At 41.8% G+C, this 27,948-nt stretch overlaps 1 protein-coding gene across 1 annotated transcript; it reads right to left on the bottom strand.

Moving 5' to 3' along the window:
- inppl1a (inositol polyphosphate phosphatase-like 1a) lies at nucleotides 1–27,777 on the bottom strand. The gene is made up of 27 exons (XM_033631812.2): nucleotides 27,263–27,777; nucleotides 20,658–20,721; nucleotides 19,543–19,690; nucleotides 19,371–19,452; nucleotides 17,494–17,640; nucleotides 17,062–17,152; nucleotides 15,411–15,500; nucleotides 13,826–13,924; nucleotides 12,335–12,485; nucleotides 11,143–11,249; nucleotides 10,506–10,608; nucleotides 10,203–10,399; nucleotides 9,864–9,981; nucleotides 9,585–9,681; nucleotides 9,268–9,406; nucleotides 9,073–9,172; nucleotides 8,784–8,872; nucleotides 8,602–8,683; nucleotides 8,357–8,446; nucleotides 6,674–6,787; nucleotides 6,155–6,331; nucleotides 5,902–6,057; nucleotides 5,573–5,657; nucleotides 4,452–4,538; nucleotides 3,548–4,328; nucleotides 3,103–3,236; nucleotides 1–2,947 (listed from the first exon to the last, which is right to left on the bottom strand). The coding sequence occupies exons 1-27, from the start codon at nucleotides 27,436–27,438 to the stop codon at nucleotides 2,839–2,841; spliced, it is 3,813 nt and encodes a 1,270-aa protein (XP_033487703.1). The 5' UTR covers nucleotides 27,439–27,777; the 3' UTR covers nucleotides 1–2,838.
- Between the last annotated feature and the right edge of the window lie 171 nt (nucleotides 27,778–27,948).

The following is a 27,948-nucleotide window of genomic DNA, read 5'->3' as shown; positions in this document are numbered from 1 at the left end:
TGTAGAAAATAAGGAAAGATATTAGATTTTAATTGAAAAAAAAAAAAAAAAATACATGAGCGAACTTACATTAACTTAACATAACCAAAAAGAGGCGACTACATTAAGGAACAAGATAAAATGGAGTGTGTCAGAGAAATGGCATCATTTTTCCACTCATGCACAAAAATACAAACACACACATACACACTCACACACACAGGTGAGAACACTGATGGGCCAAAAAAATGCTTAAAAAGACATCAGATTTGACATGTCTGAACGGCAGATCCACAGTCTCTGCAATTGTTTGGCTGTTAAAAAAATTAGACAAATTGTACAACACATAACACAGGCAAGTGCTGAATCTAAGGTTGAACGTGAGCAACATAACACACGGCTGTTTTGGGATCACGATGAAAATTACACAAACAATGAAACTGCTACAATCGCATATTGAGTCCCAACTATGCAACGACACATTCATTGAGTTTAGAGTTCTACTTTAAAGGACACATCATCTCTTAAAACAACTATAAACTGGCTTATTGGCTTGGCTTCTAGTCTCGCCGGCAGAAGAGGAGGCAGGATTTAAATTAAGAACATACAAAGGCAGTCTAACACTAACAGGTGAGTCAACTCTATGACTTCTATCCGCTCAAGAACAACATATAAACAAACAATTCCTTTCACTGGACATGACTTGGTTGTGTCTTATTTCCCCAAAGTTTACACATTCAGCATCTGCTGATGAGGTTAATGGAGTAGCAGCACCACCTGCTGGTTACATCAGGGAACAACAACATCACCCAAACCATGTCCTGCTGGAACCTGACTTTTCTGTGTTGAATGTATCATTAGAGGTGACATCTCCTCCCATGTGTAATCCAAAAATTAGACTGTGTCTCTTGTAATTTAACACAAGAACCAAATAAAATCAACGTAAGAAAAATCTCTATTACAGAAAAAAATGTTTTGGTGACAAATGGTTTCTCCAAGACAATGACAATATGATGGCTTAGTAAATCTCCAGTGGGATAATCATTCGTTAATCTATTTGGCTACCACAAAATGAAATGAGTGATGTGACATAAAGCCCATCAAACCTGGGTCATAAGATGCTAAAATAAGATTTGCCTTCTTCTCTTAATTGAAATTAAATTTCCTCTCAGACAATTTAAGTGTGAGTATGAGAAATGTGTGCTGGGTAAAACCTTCAGGGTGACATTTCACTTTGGTACAGCATTTATTACCACATGTTCGCTGATTTTACTGCCTTAATCTAGTAGATTTTCTTGACCAATGAACCAAACACAGATTGTGCAAAGAATCCGTATGATGCATTTGTCACTTGTCAATGTTTAAAGGTATACTACGCAGGACTGTAAAAATGCTGGTCAGCAGAAATGAAAGTAAAAGCTGACCCCAGATGCACTCTCATTTGGTGTTTTGCCTCGCTATATGTGTGTTTTTACCGCGCTGTGTTTCTTTGATGCCTACTGCTTACAGTCTGGCACCTGGTCACTACATTCATAAAGCCCTGACCTCACCTGACCACTAAGGGGTAAATGACTATAAACATCTTGGGCACAGAAAATCAGAAAACACAGGCAGATAAACACACCGCCACACACTTCTGATAATTGTGAGAGATTACTTCTATATGAGTCTACACATTGTTTTCAAGGAGAATCCTGTGTGGTATATCTTCAAATTACTTCCAGATTTCTGGGAAAAAAGCATTCTCAATTTCTAATAACGTAATCAACTTGTCACAATCTGCAAGTGTCAGAAAAAAAATCTAAAATCTCAGTGTTGAGTGTGAACAAATCAGACATCAGGGGTGCTGTGGTGATTAAATGTTGTACCACGGTGAAATATGCACTTTTAGCTCCACTGGGACCGGTTTGGTTGGTTTGCTCCATATTCCCTTTATCATTAAAAAAAAACAAAAAACATAAAAACATAAATACATGCAGAGACTCTGAGACAATAAACGCCACCATTTTAAAAAACAGTGGCCGAAACATCATCACGAAAGTACAAAATTTGAGAAATGCGAGTTGATCTCACTTTGGCCTGACTTGAGTCAGGGCTAGCTCCTCTCCTGTCTCACCACTTCCTCTCCGCCTCCATCACAGAAGCAAGGGCGTTCCTCTGCCCGAGCTGTGGGCTGAAATTACCCTTGAGTGCTCTCTAACAATTCCCAAATTGTTTCCCCACATGTGACCATTAGTGGGGGAAAAACCTGAGACTCAGAGAAGTACACATTGTTAAAAATGTCTGAACTGCTTTTCAGGCTCTGGTTTCCCACAAAAAAAAGCCCTCTTCTCAGTTAGCTTTAAACTCGACAGTCTGCATTCCCCGTATCTGAGGAGTCTCAAACTCTATCTCGCCTCAGTTAAGGTTTCTCAGGGCAAAGAAAGGAAAACAAGCTTCACCACTCGCTTGAAGCTGCAGGTCAGAGGTGAAGGCATCAGCTGCTCTTCACGTGAGTCGTATCTCCAATTCTGTCTGGCCAGGACAAATAATGTTATCTCATCCTGCATCTTCTCACTAGGTTTCAAGCCGAGGGTTATGTAGTGACGCTTAAAAGGACTGAAATGATTCTCATTAAATAAGGCCACCTCTACGACAACAACAACACACATACAGTACATGTGAAAAACAATGGTGGTTCTACAAGTGTTTTTTTTTCTTGAAAGTACAAATGAAGTGCAATTTCTCTCAGAAGGCACAGTCTGGCATCAATTGGCACGTTCCAGCTCAGTTCAGTTCAGTTCAGCTGAGATTTGGCCTCTTGGGACCCGGTGTGGTGCCGGGCCAGTTTGGACCAGTCGTAGACCAGTTTCAAACAGTTTATTTCTGTTGCTGCTGCTGCTGCTGTTGCCTGAGGCTCTCCAGCAGTATCCGCTTGTGGGCGGGGTCAAGCACTCCTGCCTCCTCCAAGTCCTCCTCGGTGATGTCACTGCAAAAACAATTATTATTATTCAACAATGACGATTTACACAGAAGAATGACAATAGAGATTATTTTACTGTTAATTATTTTCAGTCTACAGCAACAGCTTTCATTTTTATTCACTGCATGAATGTCAACATGTCTGAGTGTGAGTGTATGTACCTGAGGAACTCCAGGTCGTCCCAGCCGTTGTGTAGAAGTCCCTGCTCATATCTCTCCAGCCCCAGTCTCTGAAGCCACTCCCCCACTGAGGACTCCCCGACAGACAAAGATGAGCTACTGCTGCCCCAAAGTGCCTGCACAGGGGAAATGAAACACGGGATCAACTAAAAACTGCTTTAGGAACACTGCAGCTCATCACAGCTGCTGCAGAACATATGTCAACAACATCACTACACAGTCAGAGATACAATACGCTAGCTTGTATTAATAACAATAATTATATTTTTTATTTTATTCATTTATTTTTTACTTTTAATTAAGTATATTTACTTGTCCAAGAATGGGCTTTGAAACTTAGACACTAAACCACTAATTCATGTATGCCTTGAAAATTTCAATAAATAAAACTGTAAACCACAAATGAATAAATAAATAAACTGCTCACCTCCTCAGGCATGTCCTCTGCAATACTCTCTGTGATGGCATTTCTGGGTGGGAAGGTGCGGCAGGCCTCCAAACCCAAACCCATCGGCTGCCCTCTAAGAGGCGGCGCAGACGGAGCACGTGGAGGCTGCCCAGGAAACTCACTCTCACTCAGTGTCTTTGCCATCTGGAGCACAGAGCACGACTGGTCATCCAATGCCCCTGGTCCTCCTCCTCCTCCTCCTCCCCCTCCCCCTCCTCCTCCTCCACCTACTCCTCCTCGTCTAAAACCCTCTCCAAGGGCCAGTGGGGCAGCAGGGCTGGCTGCTGGGATCCTGACCTCAGTCAGGTCTGGGTACAGGGGGCGAGGTTTGGGGAAGGGGGCCTCTGCAACCATCTCCAGTGCTCCCTTGGGGAGAGGAGGAGGGGGGAAGTCAGGAGGGGGTCGATTCAGTGTGCTTCCAACCGTTGTTGCGACACCACCTCCCTGAGCCCCTGCTACACAGGCACCTCCATCGTCCTCTGAGGAGCCCTCCTCGCTAATAGCGCGGACTGGGTGTCCTGTCATGGGTCTACGTGGGTGAGAGGGCCCTGATGGCACAAAAGGGGGTTTGGTTCGAGCTCCAGCTGATGGAGGAGGAGCTTTAGCTGCCGGGGGATTTGCAGAGGTAGGAGATGGGAGAAGCTCAGGTGAAAGCGCAGCTGCCGACTGGTTGGGAACACCCTCCAGGATGTAGTAGGCGGGATTATTGTAGCTGTTCTTGCAGATGGATGAATCACCGTCTGGTGCGTCCTGTTTAGGTCTTTACAATACACACAAAAACAGAACAGGTGGTTGACAGCTGACCTCTTTTATGTTTAATGGTTCCACTTTATGTTGTGTGAAAACTCTCTGTTGAGTATAAGCTACATAAATGTGTCTGTACCTCGCAGCGTTTTCCTCCTTGCCGCTCCTCTCTCCCTCCTCGCTGACCTTTCCCAGCTCTCCAAGCTGTTTACGAACCACAGATGGCCTGCACCGAGAGCACATCATAACAAGTCAGTAAATTGGACAAAATAGAGGATTCAGAGACTTGCCTGTGTCCACATCCCTGGCAAAAGGTGCAGGATATCAGATTCAATAAAGGTAGATATGGAGAGACAAATATGCAAGATCTTCTGGCCAAACAAAATCTCCAACCTTGAACTGCACAAGAAAACAAGTAACCGGAACATCGCCAAAGAAATCACACACAGATGTTTGAGATGACTAGGCCATGTGCTAAGAATGGAATGGGGCCGGATCACGAGAGTCACCTTAAGATGGACACCACCAAGCAAAAAAAAAAAACCACCTGGTGCAGAACTGTGACACTGGAGCTGGAAGCATGCTGCATGCCAAGGATCGAATGCAGTGGACAGAGCTCACTAAAGCCTTATGTTCCATAGGGGATGAAGAGGAGTAAGTAAGTAAGATATGGAGAGTATCTACACACTGCATTAAAGCTCCAAAAACTGAACATGTCAGCCTTACTGGGTCGTCATCAGGCAAATGGCCAATATGACAATTTCAGACCAATCAAGTTTTAGGAGCTTTAATCGAGTGTACAGATACTTTCCGGTTAAATCTTTACAAAATAAAAAATATGGATAAAGATTTTTAAAACATATATGCTGGTTCCTGTTTCCAGTGGACTCTGAAACTTACAAATATATCAATTTCTCTGTCTGACAGCATGTTTGTGCTGCATTTTTCAGAGACATTTCACCAGGGAACATGGCTGCTGAAATAAAGCTTTTACAATACTGTAACTATTTTTTAAAATACAACATGACAATGGTATTTTTGCCGTATAAAGATTGATGAAAGATGATGATGAAAGAATAACATAACAAATGAGACAGATTTTAACACATATATGCATGCTTTAAAAATACTTTTGTTATCCCTAACTGAAACTTAATGTGTAGAATATTCTACAGATTGTTTTTACCTGCTCTGTCATGTTTTTGCATGTTGCATTTTAGTAGAAAAGTAAATGCAGAGCAGAATTAAAAGAGTACTCACTTGACGTATTCATGTCCCACTCTGGTTACCAAAGTGGATTTCCCTTTTGGTCCACCTGTCTCATCCTTGTCCACACTGATCCACTCTGAAACACAATAAAAACACTGTGTCCTACATCAAAGTGCATCATTTGGACAATTCACATCTGCATATAAAAGCTTAAAAGTCCTTTCATTTGTCTCTCCTACTTCATTTACATCTTCCCTTTCCCCAGGTTAGAAACACTGATCCCTTTTAATTGGTGTCTGTTTAAGTCTCCTACTAATTTTTCTTTCTGTCTGCACAGCAAACCACACAATCAGCACACAGTTGCATATACACAGTATTACCGTAGAGTCTTTCCCTGGTTCCCATCCTTTCGGCGGGGACTCTGACCCTCATGGACCCCCTGATATTTCCTGTTTCCTCGCCACGGTGGGACAGGTAGGTGTGGAACTGCTGTGCTGTGCTGCCAATCATAGACTTCAGAGCCAACACACACTCTCCTGGCAAGGAAAAACACACACATGCTTGTTTGTTGGACTAAAAGTCAACTTTGACGAAATTAAACAGCCACACTACAAAACAATGCTCTCTTTATACCGTAGGACTCATATCCATCCAGTGACTTCACTGTTAGCAGCAGATGTTGGTCCTGCAGGTACTCGATCTCTGACAGAAGAGGTTTGAGCGTTGTTAGCTGCTTGTTGGACCAGCCCACACGCAGGAAGTTGACGTTGTCGCTGCTCTGACTGTCATTCTCATAACTCTTCTTAAACTCTAATGATGAGAGACAGAGAGACAAATGCAGGGCAGAGTGGATGGGAGAGAGGACAAAGGGAATGAGGTGGGAAGGAGACAAGGAAAATGTTGCTATAACATTTCATTCAACAGTACAAGGAGGACAGGAAGTGGGGATGCAGCACGGGTCAAAAATGGATTCGAGCTTAAAGGTATACTGACTGCCTGAGATTAGGAGGGAGGGAGGGAGGAAGATACAAAAAAAAAGAAACACATAATATTTGTTAAATCCACTTGGTGTTAAAGAAACTCTTTGTGCTATAACACCTGGTGGATTTTCATGAATGAGCTGCTTCAAAGGTGAAGGCAGGTTCCTCTCACCTTCCAGACAAGTGGAGTAGAATTCAATGAAGAATTTGGTTCTGCTCGCCGTCTTCACTATGGCCTCAATGCTCTCGAACTCAATGTAGGCCTGCTCTGAGGACTTTGGCAGACCTACACAAATACAGGTGGCCAGGAGAGATGGGGAAGGTGGAAGAAGGGAGGGAAGATTTGAGTAGGTATCACAGAACAGCATATACACAGGACTGAAACAGAATTTACTTGTAAATGTGAAGTTTTGCTCACTGGAAGAGAAACAGAGTGAGACAAAAGAGATGAAACGTTGTGAACTTAATAACTGGTATTCAGTTACTTTACATTAATTTTAAGTGCAGGTAAACCCTAAATCTTGTGAAAATAGAGTAACAGGTTGATGTTTTGTTTTCCAATTTGTTCAGCTCAACCTACTGCCTCTGTTCACATGTAAGCAGGGTTGGCGAGTAATGGTGTTACACCTTTGAAATACAAAATATGAGTGACTGGATTCCATTACAGCTACAGTTTAAATTGGAATACATTACACAAAGAGATTACCTTATTTGTTTTTGTTTTATTTTGTCTAACACTGTGTCCTAACTGAATTAGTGAGCGTCAGTTTGATTGCATTGTTTTCTATAGGAATGTTCTACCTGGCCATGTGCGACACATTGCTGCCGTTTTGAGCTGAACTTTTGATGTCCTGTTCCTATTTATTCCTGTTGCTCACTTTGAAAGCTCTGCAATAGATGGGGAACGGCTGATTTGTAAAGTCGAAATGAAGAATTATCTACACAACACCTCCTCATTCAACTACAAAAACCTAAAGCTGGAAGGAAGTGGAAAAGTTTCTGGTAAATGACCATCACTGACAACAACCTACTTGCTGCTGGCTGTATTGTATTTTATTGTAATTCCCGTATCACAATATAAAACATGTATTTTCTGTTTAAAAAGTACAAACAAAGAGAGACAGAAAGTACCAGTACCAAATGTTGAGAGATAGAAAGTACAATCTGGTTACATGTCCAGTTGAGTGCACAGCTGACAGGCAGCCTATGTGGTTTGTTTACATGACAAAACAGATGTGCATATTTAACAGATTCAGTGTGGACTGGTGCGTCACTCACTTGCTGTTAGGACACAGTGTAACATTCATCTGAGGCACGCATTTCCCTGTAACAGCCTTTTAAACAGTGTGTGTGTGCAATGCACCTGCTACATGACAATGTGTGTGTTTTGGGCATGGAAATTTAAGACCCAGACAAATGAACTCAGCAAGATAATTAGTATTCCAGAAGTAATCCAAAGTATTTAAAATACATTTCTTAGTTTGAGTAATCTAATAGAATACATTACAAATGACACTTATTCAGTAATCTGTAGTGAAATACATTTTAAAAGTAACCCTCCTGACACTAGCTGTGAGTCATTGACCAGATCACAGGAGAACATTACAAAACTGTCCCAATCTGAGCTGGAAAACAAACAAATCATCAAGTTTCTAAAATGTGCACAGAGTCAGCTCTGTTTTAAAAAATCAGCTGATATGATGTCGCCTAACCGCAGCCTATGAAAGAGCAAGAACAGAAGAAAGAGAGACATTTAGACCAGAGGGAAGAGTGACTGACAGGAAGAGGAAATAAAAACAGTACATGAAATAAGTTTGGGGGTTTTTTGGAAGAATTTACGTTAATCCACTTGTACCTTTCTTGGAGACAAACTGGGAGGTCACGCCCACTTCGAAGGTAGCAAACACAGGGGAATGATCACTGGTCACGATATCATCTGTACAGCCTGACAAACAAAAGAGCAAATACTATTGTACTATTGTATTTGATGTTTAGGTGAAATTAACCACCATACGCAGTTACTAAATTGATAAAAAAAGGGACCTCGGTTACACTGAAATGAAACATGTTTGTTGAATGATTTTCTGCTGAGGGTCTCACCATAGGAGTTGCAGACAATGTGTGTTTCTGGGTATGACTTCCACAAGATCCTGTCACACCACGATGGAACATTCGTCCTCATCTGAGACAGACAAAAAATGGAGGACACAGGAGAGTTATCAGCTGCCAGAACTGGCTGGGAGGACGTCTATCTGTGATGTTGTTTGAGTTAGTAAACATACCCCCGTGGCCTTCTGCTTCTGCCACACATATGTGTCCCTTGAGCCACGTTCATAACGGTAGGTGGGTGGGAATGAGATCTCTTCCTCCGCTGCAAGCAAGAAGCCACACATTTACTTGTTTGAAAGCATAGCATTTTACAATTTTTTTAAGAGATACATTTGTGGGCTTTTATTGCCTTTGTCACGGTGAAGCTAGAGGGTGACAGGAAAGGACATGGCTCACATGGGATGGACACTCTACTGGCAGTGCTTTAAGACAGATGTCTGTTAAAAACGCAGGCATACTAACCAAAGCGTAGAAAGACTTTGTTCTTCTCCCTCTCCAGGTTGAGCTGGTCCACCTTCAGCAGGGGATCAAACTCCTTCCTGTTAATGTAGTTTAAAATCTCCTGCACACAGACACGAAACAGACAGCACCAAAACATGAGTGTCATCCAAATCTGCTGCACTTCATCACCCTGTGCATGTGTGCGTTCTGCTTCACCTGTATGTCCATATCCAGCCTGTAGTTGAGGTCTCCTAGCCAGAAGAGGTGTGTGAAGCGCAGCGAGATGTCGAAGGAGCTCAGCTGCTTGTCTCCTAGAGACAGCAGGCGTAAGATATCTAGGTAGTTCTGGTTCCTCCTGTAACAATCAAGTCACATGTGTCACAGATATGAAGAGGTAAATGTGTGTTGTGTGTGTTTGTGATGTTATCTGACGCTCAATAAAAGTATATCCACCACAATGTAGGTGAAAGAAGAAACAAGACCCCGAAATAAAGTAGCTATAAGTGATGTGTGTGTAGGACTGTGGTGCATACCTGGCAATCTTCTCATTCCCTGATGTCAAGTGACAGTTCACAAAGCCGAAAGATGTGCCGTTGAACATAAAGGACACACCCACAGCTCCTTTATTACCTAAAAACAATAAGAACCACATAAGATGCAGACATAAAATCCATAATAACCCCTTTAGTTGCCACTGAGTCAGCGTTTGATTGTGCCGTTTTTTCCACTGGTCACATTTTCCTCTAGGTTATAAAGAGGAAGTAAAGCATATAAAGGAAGAACAAGGACTTAATACTGAGTAATGTTTTTACCCAGCGTGTTGGCGATTCCCGTCTTGACACTGGACATTCCCACGTGGCTGATCCTGTTCTCGTGTTCAGGTTTCACCAGCACAGCAATTTTAATGTTCCACAGAGTTTGCACTGCAATCTATAACCAGTGACAACAACAGACAGTGAGGCACCTATGGTCATTGTCTCTGCAGTCACACTGCACAAAAAATATCTTTCTTCATCTTCAGTTTGGCCTCATCTCTCTCAAACAAATCACGTTCACTTTTTCTTCACACCCACCACATGACTTCAATACAAGCACAAATAACACCACTGTAATCAAATAATGTGATAACTATTAAATCTTTGTTTCCTCACTGTTTTATAATCCAGTTCTGTCTGTTCTTTCAACACGGCACGCAGTGACTCCCCCCACTCCCGATCACACACAGAGTTTTCTTGACTTCCAAACACGTAAAGGTCATGAGGGATGGTGACTGTCATCTCGTCTAGCGTCTTCCCGAGGCCACGACACAACACCCACGAGGCCTGAGACTTAGGCGCAGGCACTGAGCCTACAGACAAAATACATGAATTTGTGTTGTTCTGCAACATGTGAAACTACATGATAAGTCAGTGTGTGTTGCATGTTGAAAAGAAAAATGTGTGTGTGTGTCTCACCCATATTCCAGGTGCCTATGAAAATGGAAATCATGTCTGGTTCGTCTTGGTTGGAATGTTTGTTCTTCATCAGCTGCAGCAGCTGGCAAAATGCCTCCCGCTTCTGAGAAACACAGACACACACACCCATAGATGAGTGCAAGTTGCTACTAAAGGGCACCTTGTTTTTAAGTAGCAGCACTCAAAAGCTGACTAACAATCAGTGTGAGTTTATGTGCTGTCATTGAACCTTTAAACATTTTAAATGAACATAACTTTAGACTAGTTTCTTCACTGAAAGACAAATATCTACGAAGAAAAAACAATGCAGAGCTGAGATTCTCAATACAGGAAGAGTGTCGGTGGAAAGTGAATTCATTCATGAAAATTGTGTGTGGGTCTGTGACACAAATCTTGGCCATGTTAACAGTCCTTCGTCTGATTATGGATATACAAGTCACAGAGTAATGCGGGAGTATTTCCTTGTAGGTCTGAATATGTATGTGTTTGCACGTGATTTGAATGATTTAGTAACTGTGGGAGATTGTGCTTTCAGACATTTACAAATTTTTGTTTGAGGCTGTGTGTGTGTGTGTGTGTGTGTGTGTGTGTGTGTCTCGGTCTGTGTGTGTCTGTGTGTGTCTGTGTGTGTGCAGACCTTGGCACTTGCAAAGATGAAGTCTTTCCTCTGGCTCTTGTCCTTCTCCTTCTCAAAAACAATGCCCAGTTTATTCTGCACCCGCTGAGACTTGATCAGCTGACGGACTGAGACAGACAAACAGAAACACAGACAGAGAGAAGGTCACAGATAAGGAGAGAGAGAAATACCAGGAGGGAAAGCAAGGTCAAGGAATAGATGGAGTGGGTTAGAGACAGTTAAAGTTAAGGGAGGAGAACGATGAAAAGGCATGAAGAAGGACACAGCAACTGCATCTCAAACAGTTACCATCAAGTATAATGTGTTCTTGCAGGCTTGATCCCATAAATATATTTCATCTCTTACCCTGGAGTCTAGAGACATTTAACCATTTTCATAGTGGGATGTTACAATGTTGGATATTCATATTAATCATGACCACAGTTCCAAATAATGAAATAAACGTATGTAAAAGTGATCCCTGTGAGCAAAAACCTCAGGCTTCAAACCTTTCTGAACACTTCATCTCCACCATTTTTTCCTACCGTCAAGACAAGGTGATGTCGGCTTGTGACTTATTTCTTTATATAGCAGCTACATGCTAATGTCAAGGAAACGTGTAAACTTGTTTGCCAATGTTGTTGTTTTCTCCACAGCTCTGATAAAATTCTTGCTGCAACATGTCCGGTTATGATGATTTTGGTTTAGAAGGTTTAACTGGTGATTTTTCATGGTAGTGCCACAATATCAGTACTAATGATAGTGCAGGGACACGAGATATAGAAGACCATGAAATGCCGAACAGTCAGGGCAGACTGGGACCGGAACTTTTCCGGAGCAGGGCTTTAAGAGACAGGCGCTAAAATGAAATGTTGAGAGAAAGAGTGAATACAGGTGTTCCAGCACAGCTAGTATGGGGTAATTAAAATGTTTTATGAATATCAAAGCATGTAAACATGTTCTCGTAAAAAAAAAAACAAAATTCAAGCATGAACCTGAAAAGGAGTATAATAGGTCCCCTTTAATGAATGTCGTTGTTAGAGAGCTGTCTACAAATCACAAGACAAGATTCGTCACTATCTGGGTGACTTACTACATCTGCTCCACAGATTTCTGCTGAATAATTTCCTGTGGGAAACACTGATTACTCATGTCAGCTTAGAACATACTGAGGTCATTGTATATGTTGTATGAGTGTTTGTGTAATCCTCACTTTTGTCATGTGTGAAGGTGGTCCAGTCCTCCTGGCTGTCCTTCACCTTCTTCATCACCACCAGTCGTCCTCCCTCCACGTCCACTGACAGAGTGTACTTCTGACTCTTTCCTATCTTTGTCAGCTCTGCCAGATAAACATCCAGCTTTACCTGAAGTGGATTACAGGGCGAGGGTTAAACACACATTCACAGAAACTGGAGGTGCTTGTGATGTGAAGTGTCCACAGAGCTGTCTACTTTCTACTTTCATTCATATCAAATCTTCACACCACCAGGGGTCTCCAAAGTAAAGCAGTGGACTCTCTCACTCTATTGTTATCACACACAAAACAAGGTTGCTGCTTCTATTAACAGTGTAAAATCTAATTCTGATGATCACACAGAATGTCCTGATCCTGTTGACTGAAGTTTTAGAAAACAGTTAATATATGTTTGTTCATCACATACTACTCATCTACTGACAAAAATGTGTTCTGCCTTTGAGTCATATCATTTCAAACCTCGATGGGATCTGTTTGTGTGTCAGTGGGCGAACCAGGTGCCACATCTCAAACCTATCTCCCCATCGTAACAACACTTCTGTTCCTGTGCAACAGGAAGCTGCTCGAAAGGAGGTCACCACAGAGGATGCAGACTTGGCTGACAGCTAATATTTCAAATCCCTCCTGTCTTCTTCCTTCTTTGTCTCACCCTTTCCCCCACATGTTCCTGCTGATAATTACTTACTACTTACTATAATCTCATTACCAGTAGCCAAAATGTCAGTAATACACAGCTAGCTGCGTGCTCATTGTGCATAGGCTATTGTACCAAATGTGACAACTACCATGTACTATGACAAAGCCACTGATGATGCCACAGGAAGTGCATTACAAACATTCCTGTGGTCTCATAGCAGCTCTGCTGACAAACTTCCTGCTGTGTGTGGAGGAATATATGACTTCACACCCTGTTTTATTGTAATTCAGGCTCAGTCTGTCCTCTGTGAAACGAAACCACCATTCCTTGATAGGAGCATTTTATTAATCATATCTGCAGGAGTTTCAGCGTTCTATAATAGATATAGGGTTTGCCCCCAGACTAAAGTCAACACAAAATAATCTTTACTTAAGCTTCCTATTCCTGTCATACAACATGAAATATAGAAGAAGTGAGATTTTGATTAAAATAAGCATACCTAAATTGACTATAGAGTGGAGAAAAGCTTGAATGTCTTGTAGGGGAAAACGAGAATTGAGACCATTGAGTGACAAGTATGGGTTCACTCTGATAATTGCTAAACTGCAGCTCTCGTCACCTTTCCCTCATTAAATAAAGGGTGAGAAAGAGTTTCAGTTTTTTGTTGATGCACTTCCAGGAAAGGTCAAAAGGTAGAAACAGATGACATTATTATTACCGTCATCATACTGATGTCATATCACCCTGCAGAAAGACAAACAAATAAAATGAGTGTGTTTCTGAGTTTGTATGTAAAGTGTGTGCAGCTGTACCTCGAAGGCCTGCACAGGGATGGCTTTGCTGTGACGCATGGGGAGAGGAGGAAGGGAGCACGGAGAGGACAAACTCATGTCCTGGAGGGCTTTGAGAGCCTGGGGGCACAAAGAGAGAGCAGGGGAGAGCAGCAAGAATTAAAAGAAAGAAATGATAAAAGAGGGAAAGATAAACAAGATGACACACACACACATAAGAGAAAGGACACAAACAGATAATCTGTATTGTTTTCAGCATCAGTGTTGGTGTCAAGGATACAATTTCCCATTTCCTGGATGTGATCTAACAGGAGCAGAGAAGGTGGAGCCAGTGACATCACACGAGGCAAGGCATGTAGCCTGATTGTACTGAGGCCATTTCCTTCCCAGGCAGCTCCTTACAAATAAAGTCCAAGTAGAAACGGTGTCCCCTCTTGACATGGCAGAGCTGCTCAAACTGTACTTAAACATTAGGGATAGAAAAAAAAAAAAGTCTAACTGGTGAGGTTTACTGTGCCTACAAATCCTGTTGGGCATGACAAAAAACAAACAAACTTAGCTTTAATTGCTTTTCTGTTTTGACCTACAGGGCACACCCTCTCCATCTGGCGTCATCAGTGTTAAGGCCCTGACACACCAAGCCAACAGTTGGTTGTTGGTGAGCACCTGTCACCCTAGTCGGTGCGGGCTTGTCGTCAGCCCCTCGTTGGCTTTTTTTTTGGCCAATTAAGTATGTTGAATCAGCGCCCAAGACAGCGGAGCCCTTCGGTGAATGAAATCACTCAATTGGCTGTTCAGCTCAGTGCATGAGAAGAGAGGAAAGTAAACATACTGCTACAGTCAAGAGGGAGTGAGACCAAAACAAACTTGTTACACAGGGTGAGATAATTTTCTTTAGCCACAGAAATGTTTCATGATGGTTTGCTATTGTTCACTGCTGCACGGTAAATATGCTTTGTTCCTTCAACATTGGAGTGTGTTGTTAATGTGCTAACTGGCAAACTAGCATCAAGACAGTCTTTCAGTTTCCCTTTTTGAATGACGATGACAGACTACCGCTGCCTGCTGGTGTGAAAAGTGATTTCCTCTCACACAGATTCAGAACATACACGCTGGTTGCTGACAGCTGCAGTCTTTGCAGTGTGTTCATGTGCAACTTTTTGACTGAGACACGGCAACGTCAGGTGATGAAGCAAGCAGGACGCCTTTGACACCGCTAGTTCTCTGAAGTTTATTTGATGTGCCTGGGCCTTTACACATTACGCGAAATGCTTTAAATCGCTGTTACAAAAATGGACAACTGGCTGCTCGGTCTAAAAATGTCACCCCCCCCCCCCCCCACACACACACACACACACACTTGTCTCTATCTGTGTGTGTTCCATGTGTTGTGAAAAGGCTCTCTGACTTTGTCGCAAACACACACACACCAGCCTGGAGTCGTCATGCTGGGCTACACATGCAGCCAGCAGGGCCTCTGGACAGATGATCCATCATATGGAGAGGGTTATCTAAACTAACCACCTCCAACTAGCAGCTGTCCGTGTGAGTGATCATGTGTGAGGGTGCATGCCTTCACATGACTGACTATACTGAATGCTTGTACCTTCTTCTCTATAGAGGACAGCAGGTCTTTGAGGATTGCCAGCTTGGTCACGAGGTTCTCCAGCTCCTGGTCTCCACCCTGATTCACCGACTGATGGAGGAAAAAACAACAGTTACAACCCATATAAGGTGTAAATTTTGATAAGAAGAGTAGAACATAAGCAAGACAAGAAAGGATGAGATGTTATTTTTTGCTACGCCTGTATGAAACAATATGGCATGTAAGGAGGGATATTACGATAACGGTTTTGCACACGGAAATGAAGCCCTTAAAATGATAAAATGGCCTTCCAACTATAAAAATGGCGCAGCACAACAAACAGATATTTCTCAATAAAATAGTGTCTTACAAATGACAAACAAAATGACCATTTGTTTATCATTTAGTCATGCCACAGATGACGGATGTTTTGATATAGTTTTGCTGTTGTTCAGCGTGGTCCTCTATCAATCAGTAAATCAGTGTGTTCGTCGTTTTCCTCTGAGGCATGAGGAAAACTCGAATCACCGCCTCGTCGCTATATGCCTACGCGAACCCGTCAAGTTGTAGTTACAGTTTGCATCCATGCCTCAAAATTTTATGACCTTTTTCTCAAAATTCTACAACTTTTTTTCTAAAAACATTATGACCTTTTCTTAAAGTTTTACGATTTTTGTCTCAAAATTTAATGATTTTTTTCTCAATATTTTGACTTTTTTCCAAAATTTTATGTTTTTTCCTTGAAATCTTGTTTTTTTCTCAAAATCTTATGATTTCTTTCTCAAAATTCTTAACTTTTTTTTCTAAAAAAATTACAACTTTTTTGCAAAATATTGCAACTTTGTTCATGTAATTTTACAACTTTTTTTTCTAGAAATATTTTCTAGAAATTCTCAAAATGTTAGTCTGTATATTACATACAATAGTCAATGCAAAGATGACGAATAGGCACGAATACGCGCCAAAAGACTATTGTATTTCATGAAAAAAGTCATAAAATTTCAAGGAAGTGTCTGTGAAATAGATTTGAGTGGAGTGTCAAAAATTTGGGTCAAGACTTAATGACTGAGGATAGACCAGTTGAGAACCACTGATCTATACAATCACCACAGTTTTAAGGTGGGCACCCAAGATTAGTGTCCCAATTCTGTATCTAACCAAATGTCTCCCCTTCTGCTCCTGGGATATGACTTTAAGTATTGGCCTGGAATGTGTTTTTGAATAACATTATGATGTCACAGTGAAGTTGATCTTTGACCTTTTGGGTAGAAAATGTCATCACTTCATCATTTTATCCTGTTTGTGTGATATTTTGTCATAATAAGCATATGAATCCTTGAGTAATGGCCAAAAACAGGAACTGTTAGGTCACAGTGACCTCTGACCTTTGACCACCAACTTCTAATCACTTCATCTGTGACTCACAGTGGACGTCTGTGCCAAATCTTAAGAAATTTCCTCAAGGCATTCTTGAGACATTGCGTTCCTGAGACTGAGACAGACGAGGTCACAGAGACATACACACATATTATGCTGGATAGCAGGCATACAGAAAAGACCACAGTCCAGTTGTTAGACATAGAAAGCAGGACGACATAGAGCTCTCCACTTGCTTCCATTGTGACTAAGCATGCACACACACACACAGATACATAGAGGAAAAGATGTGTACCTGTTGGATCATCTTGGAGACCATGAAAGCACTCTGCTGATCAAAGACTTTAGACAGGATCTCCAGACCAGACAGAACCTTATCCACCTCCCTGTTTGGGGAATCAGAGATCGACAACTTACTTCATTTAGATCTATCTATGGAGAATGACTTCCAGATGATTAATGACCATGTGATTTAGTTATATTTGTCACATTTATTTAAATCGAATTTATTTTCTGTGACATATCAAAATGTTTGAATGCCCAACATGTGCCACTGTAATCGAAACAAGGGATGAGTTGAAGAAGGAAGCTCTACAGGCTGTGAATTTTTACTAATGAGTGACGAGCACATACCGTACATTAAAAAACACCTTTGTGTAGAACATGCACAGACAAGAGTGTGTTTGGAATATTTGTGCCTACATATGCGCTGGTGTGTCTTTCTTACCCATTAAGGCGTTTGCAGGAGGCCACTAGTGTCTTGTTGAGGTGAGGCAGGGAGCAGGCTCCCTGTTTGACGGCTTCTAGGTCCAGAGCATAGCTGCCCTTCAGGTACTCGTGGGAGATGGTGCTAAGGCCGTTAGCTGCTGGAGCACTAAAATGAATTCAGATGAAGTCCAATGAGTATTTAGAGCCATGGTGATTATGATAATTTATTGTTATTAGTGTAATAAGACAGATTTTTAAACTTTCAGCTGAGACTCAAAACAGTGAGTATGAAAACTGCAGATGAATTGCCTCCCTTGTATCAGAAAACACAGATGTCAAGGACTTCCTAGAGGCCATATCTGCAAGGCATGTGTGTGTGTCTGCATCTGTGCTGTCAGGATTTTTAGAATCACACACTTCCTCGAACACAGAGGGCCGACTTGTGTCTACCTTGCCACCCACGGACATAGAAAAACAGACACACTCCCTCTAAGTTAACCACATGAGCCAGCAGAATGCCCCTAAGCCTCCTACACACTCTACAACTAGCTTAAGAGTTTGTATTATGGACTGTCACTGATGTGGTTTAATAGGTTGCCAGTTCTTTCTAAACTGGGCAAAAATGGTCTAGTCAAAAAAAGAAAGTAGCTTCCTTTTCATTTTTACAGAAATACTGCACAATACCTCCTGCGGTGCTCTTTCCTTAGTGGAAACACTGCTGATACAAACTTCAATAGCTTGCAGAGTTTTCCTTTTTTTCCACTTTTAATATGGCCAAACAAAACACTTTTTCTGCTGTAACCTCTACAACTACGACTTTTTTATGATGACGACCCTTTCATATGGCCTACACTGTGGCTTTCATGAAAGTTAAGTAAAGTCTGCAAACCAACAGACTGTTAAAAGCGTTGAGAGTAAATAAAAAGGTGATGTCTTGTTCCTTCACTATGTCTGATGTACGATGTCATTTGAACTCATTTAGGAGAACTTAAGGAATCATATGTGGGAAGTATGACAGCTTATTCCCACAGTTGATTTTAAGATTATTTTGACATTTTTACTAATGACTTCTACTGTGACAGAAATGAGGATGTTGCTTCAGTGATTTGACCTACAGTTGAAACTGTGACAAAGTTCACTGCAACACATTAATTTTGGTATTTCTTTCATCTCTTTGGCAAAATTCTACCTGTTGTTAGTTAGTTATATATTGTGAAAACTAAAGTAACCTCTAACTGCAACATAAATATCAGAATGATGAATTCAGCCACCAAACTCACTTCCCTATAGTCTGAGTGAAGGCACTAATTGCTCATTAATAAACACAGATGTGAGCAACACACATATCTGTGTGCACACACAAACCCTGTACCATCTGCGATCCTATGTAGTTTTAACAGGATGCGGCTTTCCTTCTTTATGCAAACAAAAGGGGGCACGCAGGCAGAGTGGAGGTTATTAATATATGTGTATGTGTGTGTGTGCTAATGATGATCTGTTTGCTATGTTTGATGTTTAATTAACATGTAGCAATGCTTCATTTACGATGTGTGTGCGCGTATGTCATGTGACAGAAAAAGTGAAAGCCAATGAGGAACTGTGTGTTTGTTTGTTCACATAATCACTGATACCTCTGCTTACTATTTCTGTGAGCAGGGCTGAGATAATCACATTCACACTGAGGCAACATCCTTCCTGTGTGTGTGTGTGTGTGTGTGTGTGTGGGTTGCGGTTGTGAGCTTGTACGTACATTTTCAAAATATCTTACTGTGTGAACACTCCTGGGTAACATGTTGGTTAGGAAGCCCTGCGACTTGTGGTTTGATTATCAGCGCTTACGTATTAATATTTTTAAAATGACACAATAAAGGAGTCCTCATACTGTAGATTTTGTACCTCTCTGTGGGTGTCTCTGGACCAGGGGGGGTGGAGGTGGAGGCAGAGCGAGGAGGGAGGGGTGGCTTCTCATCCTCCCCATCTACCAATCACAGAAAAGGAGAGTTAAAATGTAAAAAAAGGGTGACAATCATAGAGCATACAAGTGTGCCGGTACGTGCTGAGGAGGCACCTGAATAGTCCCTGTCATCGCTAACAGCTGTTTCCTCTCTTTCCACAGGGTAAAGCAGGGTGGTGACCAGACCCTGGCTGGGCTGCAGGTACAGCGACACCAATTCTGGTAACGTCTTAAACCGCTTAGGCTGCACGCCCTGAGATGTCTGAGAGGAAAACAGGTATCAGAAATATTTTGGTGATTCCCAGGGAGAATCAAGATATGTCACAGAACTTTCATTAAATTAAATTAAATTAGTTTATTTTTTAATCATTAGTTCATTAAAAAATAAAGAAATATGTACAAATATGTGTATCGCACTGTAAGCATGCTAAGTATAAATTCAAGAACTGAACAGGCAAGAATGAAATAAGAAAGTGTATTGCACAGTGTACTGCAGAGATGGAATTATTACTGCACAAATAATGTCGAGGGCTTAAAGTCAGTTTTGCAAATTGTACAATTTTGCTGTTGAAACATTCCAGTGTTGCACAGTTACAAAAGGGAGGAGGCTATTCAAGGGGAGATTCGACAAGAGAAGGAGGAAGAGGAGGAAAGTCATTTGCTACATGGCATGAACATAACAATAACATCCAAACTCCTTGGCTACAAGTAGTCATGTTATTGAAATCTCTGGTGGCCCCTATTGTTCCACATTTAATGTTATGTAAGCAAATATGACCCAGTGGTCTAAATATAACTCAAACCAGGAAGAACTGTCTCGGTAAACATTGCTCCCAAACATATTCAGTTCCTCTGACTCTCTTCAACGTCACAGCTAAGGCCCCAGAAATCATACAGCAGGGACACAGATGTCTGTGATGTGGCCACACGGATCGCCTGAAGCACCATGTTGCCGTGTGTGTGTGTGTGTGTGTGTGTGTGTGTGTGTGTGTGTGTGTGTGTGTGTGAGTGGCTGCTGGTGGGGACTTCACAGCTGTTGGGCACAACGCACAAAGAGGCTGCTGTTGGTGTGTGTGAGTGTGTCTGTGTGTGTGTGTGAGTGAGAGAGAAAGAGCTCAGAGCCAACAAAAGCATCTCTGCCTGCCAGCTGCTACTGAAGCAAATACAGTTTTTGCTGCACACATGCACACACACTTGACCTCAGCGGAGTGTGTGTGTCTTCTCTGTACCTGTACAGCCAGAAATCCTTCATCGTCTGGGAGGATTCTGTATGTGTGGACATGCTTCTGATACCTACAGAGACAGAAACACCACAGAGGAAAAGAGGACAGTCAGGAAATTGGAGCAAACACAGTGAAAAACAGATGGAGGGAGAAGTGAGAGAAGAGGAGAAACTTTTAGACGATTGTTTGATTCAACAAAAAAGTAACATTTCAAGTCTGGCATGCTCACATACTCTCTTGTACTTGACCTCAGAGGTTAGGGGTGTGTTTATGCATGTGTGAGAGTAAGGGGGGTTTAGACACTGTGGAGAGCTTCAACCTGTTGCTGTCTGTCACAGTTGTGAGCAGACTTTATTCTTACAGTAGCATGATACAGTAGAGCAGAGCAGAGTGGAACCTAGCCTTTATACATTGTACAGTCACAATACAAATCAATGCAAAGTAAAAACAAAACAAAATTAAAGACAAGATTTTTCCAGATACAGTACAGATAAAAGAAAACTATCTTGTCCTCTCTTGAAACACTCGAGATTTGTTGTGTTTCTTTTAGCCAACAACTACGCATCAAACTTCAGTCTGAATTGCATTCCTAAATGAATCACAAGCTTTTTATTTTCCCCAATCGATCACAGATCAATGCTCTGACATTGTGACTGAACTGCCATGGCTACACGCCTGCAGCCAAAAGCTGGAGTTTAATGATTTTCATGTCTGCACTTCATGTCTGCTCAGTGGACTGGACACAAAATGTTCAATTTGCCAAGCAAATGTTGTGGTTTATGTCTGTTGGTGTGTACACTGTACGTGTGTGTTATGGTTGTGCATCTGTTTGAATGTGTGGGAGCACGGCAGCCAATGCAAAACACTAAAGCAATGCTTTTACTGCTGCTTATGCTGTGCTTATTTACAGTATGTGAGTATACACCATATAAAAAGGGAGGGGAGGGATAAATCCATGTCGGGAATTCATCCTGCCCTGACCCCTCAGCTGTTTTTCCGGTCTTTCCAGGTCAGTGTCCCACGGCTTTACACACAACCAAAACATGAACTGGATTAAAATATACTGCCAATGTAACTTTATAAGAAGCTAAGTTGATTTCTGTTTGACTTGACTTTTAAGCTGGCGATGTTACTTATACGGCTTCTCACACCAGCACAGCAACATTGAATAAACCTGCATTTCCTTCTGTCTGAACGGGTCAACACCGTTCATCAAACCTGGCCTCACAACCTTGATCCTGACCGGGTCAACATGAGTCTGACGATTAGCTGAGTTATGAAAATCAGCAGCAGCACACTGGGTGGGCATTAAAAAAAATCAAATCAATATTTCTTTGGGATTCGACAGGGAGTTACATGTAGACGTGGGAACCACCAAAGGCCCCACGGTACGATAATAGCATGATACTTAGCCTAACTCATGATACTATATTATTATGATTTTAAATGTTTTGCTATATGCTGAGTATTGCCAAAACATATAATGCAATGCATTGCAATTTATTACTTATTTTTAACTGCAAATTATGTCCCCAGAGGGAAAACCTTGTCAATATCTGTTTTTATTTAATAAGATGAGTTTTCAGTCTGTTCATCTCACTTCAGTCATTTTTACTGCAGCAAAATGCATATTTTAGACTGAAAAAGCAATTGAATTTATTATACCTATTCAACTCTAATAGTGTCAGAAAAGGCTTTCTGTAAAAGTACGTTTTCAGACGAGATTTAAAGATGTGAACAGAATCAGCTGATCTGATGCTCAGTGGGAGGCTGTTCCAAAGCCGAGGAGCGAGAACTGAAAAGGCTCGATCACTCTTTGTTTCTAACCTGGACTCTGGAACAGTAAAAAGACCCAGACTAGCAGACCTGAGGGGCCTTTTCAGACGGTATGGTGTGAGAAGCTCAGTTATAAACTCCTCTGCCAGATCACTGACAGCCTTGTATGATCAAATATAGCCATGCAAAATGCCACAAAACTGTGGCAGCGTCTGGCTGGCAATTTAAAACACTTTCCAGAGCATCAGGAAATAAATCATGATGTGTTTTAAATTTGCTCTCTGTGTTTTAACCTTTGGACTATTTCCTAACTGAGGGCAATTATGTTTTTACAGGCTTCCTTTCACCGATTCCTGCTGTAGTGGCTCAGATACCAAAAACAACGTCAATTTTTTGTGGTTTCTTTTTTTTTTGTATTCTTGTCTTAATCTGACTGCACACAGAGGAGACAGGGGAAGACATTCAACAAAAGGTTCTGGCACAGATTTGAACCCACAGTGTCAGAGTTATACAAAATGGGTCCTTGCCAGCTAAACCATCAGGACACTGGTACAGAAGTTCCCATGTTGAAGTGATTTATATACAGCACATTTATCTGATTGCTGCCAATAATAGTTCCATTTATTACAACTCCAGCAGTTCCTCACTCTAACAGTATAAACTTTAAAAACATATTTGCATCCTTTGCTTTCAAGGCCTGGCAGTAAACAAACACAGTCAGTGAGATGAACTGTTCCTTTTGTCGGTCTGGCCTCTGAAGCCACATCTACATTTAAACCTGTCATGTTATAAAACACAATGCATTGTTCAGTGGCACAGAATCCATACACAGAAGTCACTGAAGTGTACAGTATTCTGCATGTGAGTGTGCGTCTTCCTGTTGGCAGCTGATGAGATTCTCTGTGGGTCTGTGGAATAAATACTATTGTTTCAGGAGCAGCAAAGTTATAGCAGGGGGAGGGAGACGGAGAAAAAGACAGAGAGGTTTATTATGGGATAGACATAGACCCGAAGCATTGTGTGTGTGTGCGTGTCTATGTGTGTTTGTGTGTGTTGTCAACAATAGTCTGTCTTGAGAGCAATGACTGCCCCATGGACTCCCTCTGTCCTGCTGGCTTAGAGTGCCACCTCCTCTTCTTTTGTCTCATCCAACGTCAACCTCAAGTACACCACGTGAGTTCAGTCAGTCCCCACACTGTAAACTGTGTGTGCATTGTGCATCAACACACTCGACCAAGGGGCTAAAATAGTTAGCAAAAATGTTCTATATAATTCTTAGCCTGCTTATCAATAAAAATATAGCCTGTGCCTCACTGCTCTTGCCTGTCATGCCATGCTTCTCGTTTCAAGAAGCACACTGATCAGGTGACTGCAGGTAAAAGCCTCCATTCCCTCTTGATTGCCCTTAATTTCATTCAATCAATTACAAGTTTCTTCACTATCGCAAATCTTCCTCACATTTAATATGTGATCACAAAAGAGAAGGATTGACTGTAGGTATGAAACTGCCATAAAAATACACTGGTGTTGTCAAAATTATCAATACATGTCGCTAGTTAATATCTGAAATGGTTTTCAATACTCATTTTGCTCAGTATCACCCCGATACCAGCTGTACTTTCTTGCTCCCTCTTACTGTTAATGCAGTGATCCTGTTATTCTCTGCTACAAACCAAGAAATGAAAAGTCATCGTTGTCATGTTATAGCTTTGATTGATTTATCTTTTAATTAAAATTTAAATCGCATGCTCTCAATCACAATTTTTCCTGTGGTATCGAAAATGGTATTAAATATCGATATTTTCCAAGATACTGCACTGAAGTTAGAAATTCCAGTATTGTAACAAAACTAATATACATATAGGCTACCTGGAGATAAAGTATACATTTAAAAAATGTCTGACCCATTATCTCCACAGGGCAATAAAACTGTACATACACCCACTCACACGCCTTCCTGGTGAGGAATGTTTTCCCAGAAACATCTAGGTTTCAAACACACACAGAAACACAGAGGGCCATGCCTGAACCCCGACATGTTTAGACGCGCTGCACTGATACCACAGAACATCTTCCTGACAGGAAAAATAGGAAACGGTTCAATATCTCTGTAGCTGTCACACTGATGCGTACACACATGCTTAAATGAAACACGTGGCTTCACCTGATGGTCGGCATCTCTCTTATTGCAATCTAAAGGTTGTGACACTGCAGCAGGAAACATTAGAAAAACATCCCTACCTAGAAAGAGGTTTTCAAATATTTTAATATTTCAATCACACTGTAGCAGCGAATGACAAAGCTCTAACATACCAAACACTATTCAGGATACTTTATCTGCACCACCTATGGCACAGAAATGCCAAACACCCCTTGCATACTTAATGCACTCAGTGAACTGGTGAAATGGCCACTTCTTACAAAAGTCTGCATGCAGACAAACAAAACACAGATCCTGCAGACTGACATGTGCACTAAGAGGAAGTGAAATGCAAAGGCCCGAAGGGAAAGAGGCTGAAGAGTCAGTCCCAAGTGCTGCTGTGCAGCTTCTGTAAAGTCACCAACAGAAACGCTCTTTCGCACCAGTCTATTCTCAGACAGCAGCAGACTGGAAACACTTCTGAAACACACTGGTGCCTCCACGTCCCTCAAAAAGGAAGTACACATTATCTGTGTATGCAAGTTACAAAAGCAGTGTCTAGTAACCATGTTCAGGTTTAAAGAAACATTTTGGCATGTACATTTTTGTGTGCAAGGACCAAAGGACCTGGTTTAAGCAGTTAAAATATGCTAGTTTCAAAAGATTATAAAAATGTCTTCAAAGTCTTACAAAATGGTTACAATACAATGAATATTTCAGCAAAAAGGAAATACAACTTACTAATTTACCAATACACAGGGCAAGCTTGTAACCAGCTAATTTTGCAGTTTGTTTTACTAGATTGTTTAGAAAGTTAAAGCATAGGAGACAAAAGACATTCAACGATAAGAGGACCTGGTAAAGACATCAGTCCTGAACCTCTGGTACACCACACTGGGGGCCATGACTAAAAGCAGTGTGCCATTCAGTAGTCTGGAACTTTTTTCACACGTCTGGTGATTCAGATTTTACTTCCTGGAAATGCTTTTTTTAAACTCAGTAATATCAGCACGACTTCACAAGAATGAGAGTTGAATGTTGTTGACCTTAACATCTTTGACTATACAGCGTCAGCGACTGTTGCGAAATACTCGGTCATCCCAGTTCTTGAATATATCATTCATGAGAGCATACAGCTTGTCTCTGTCATACTGATCTATCATCACTGGTTTGACAATACTTTTGCCATGTCTTGTTATCGTTACTTTTTTGTATGTGGAGAAAAATCTTCTGGGTAAAAAGCAGTTATATTATTTGTAAAGCAAGTTTGACTAAACCCTGTTAAGGCATCATGAAGGAAACTTTCTGAGATGAAACAAAGTCTACGATGTGAAAGGTGAAAGGGGAGAGGAAGGGAGAGGTGGAGGCGGGAATACATCCGGAAATGGATGATGCATGGATGTGAGGAATGTTGTTGGTCATAGAGTGACCTACTGAATAAGTGCATCCAGCAAAGTATGAAAAATTGGTATTTGCCAGTGTTTATTTTACTTAGACATGTGCCAAAATGGGTTGCGGGATTATTTTTTTCTGGGTTTTTATATGGAGTAATGTACACAAGGGTGAGTCTGTCTAACTGGCCAAGTATATAATGAGGTCAGACTGCAAAATAATGTATTCTGTAATGGTGTAGTCATTCACAAATTAATGCATACAGTGTATGTACTGCTGCTGGTGTGCATGTATGCACAATGAACTCAGCATGGGGTAAACTCTCAGATAGGGGATGTAGGTCGAGTCAATGTCAGAGTACCATGTCACATGGCATAGGCCCTTCCTGCATCTGCACAGTCAGTAGTAGTCTATGTATCTGTTTGACTTTGCGTGGGCGCTTGGGTGGGGGCGTGAGTCATTTTGGTCAGTTAAACACCCCCTTTCCACGTTTATTTGACTTGCCAATGTCAAGTCTGCACAATGGTGGCTGTAATGTCTGTATTGAATCTTGATTGTCTGCTTGTCAGGTGCACAGAGTACGGACACAGTTTCTTTTACTCAAGTCAGCAGGTGGTAAGGTTGGTTATGTTACTGAACATGGAGGTGGTTGGTGGTAAAGTCTTCATTGTGCAAATGAGGGTGGGTGTTTCATCACTTCTTCCAGCAGAGACTATTGACAGGCCCCTATTGTCATTTTATGATATACTGTGTGAGAAGGGAGTATGTGTAACTGCTCAGCTAAGCCAGCTGCTTATATCAACCTTAAATTAAAACATCAGCAAGGCTTCAACAGCCACATAGATGCTTATATTTACCTCCACTGCCATTCAGTTTCAGTGCCCTGTAAAAACGGCGCTGCAGGCGACCACATCAGAGACAAGACAGACAGGGACAGCCCTAAAGTTGTGTGCCATGCTGGAGTTTCACTGCTGGGTAGACAGACAGTCTCTCTCTGGCACTCACTGACTACCAGGAGAAAGTAAACAAATGCCTTGTATAACTGGCTCACGCAGGCTTCAACTACAATTTGATCAAATGATGCAGGAAAGTAAAGCTGGTGTGGCTTGGTCAAGCAACAACAGATAAGGTAGTGACTTAAACACAAAACCTAAGATTCCCTGAAGGCATGTGCTAGCTTAAATACCAACTTACCATTTAAACCAGAACTTTGGCGACTAACTTTTCCTGGTAAACAGAGTCAAACGAGGCCGCACACACATGTTTAGAGTTCACTCAAGCTTCTCTTTATATAGTTACTTACAGTACACACAAAGCGTAAGCCCCGTTGACACTCTCACTGTCCCGCACCAGGAAGCTGCCGTCTCTCCCCGCCCGGGCCAGCAGCTCTTCGGCCGCCGCTCGACTCAGATCCCGGTGATACCACATCGGCGGCGCGGGCCCCAACGGAGAAACCCCACCACCACCACCCCCGGCCATGGCCACAGCCCTTCAAACCGGGTTAAACTCAAGCTGCTTCCAGACTTCTCCGAAAACCTCCCAGCCTTCCTCAAGACGAGAAAACTAATCCAGGGACAGAGCCGAAACAAGCTCCGAAAAGTGGCGTAAACGTTACTCCGACGGCGGTTAGGAGGCGCGAGACAACCGAAGACCGGGCTACAAGTTGAACATTTGTTAAATTGCGCTGTTTGCGGCTGTTTCCTCAGTTCCTGAAAGACTCTACACCCTCCTCTATCGCTTCCCAGTCCCACGGAAATCAGGGTATGTAAATCCACACTGGAGACCGGGGAGCAACAGCGGGGACGACCCGCGTCAATGCAGACATAAGTTCAATATGCATAACTTCCTGTTAGGATTTTCAAAATAAAACAGTTGATGACGAATTTAAATTGAGACATTTTATTTCGGTGGGAAAGTAACTCATAGTCTGTTTCCTGTTATGTCTATGTGTTAGCTAGCTCGACAGTGCTCTTAAGGATGAAGAGAAAA

This window comes from Epinephelus lanceolatus, chromosome 4, assembly GCF_041903045.1.
Source record: "Epinephelus lanceolatus isolate andai-2023 chromosome 4, ASM4190304v1, whole genome shotgun sequence".
In the NCBI taxonomy this organism is placed as follows: Eukaryota; Metazoa; Chordata; class Actinopteri; order Perciformes; family Serranidae; genus Epinephelus; species Epinephelus lanceolatus.
The sequence above is the reverse complement of the archived record's forward strand: the minus strand, read 5'-3'. Positions and strand labels throughout refer to the sequence as shown.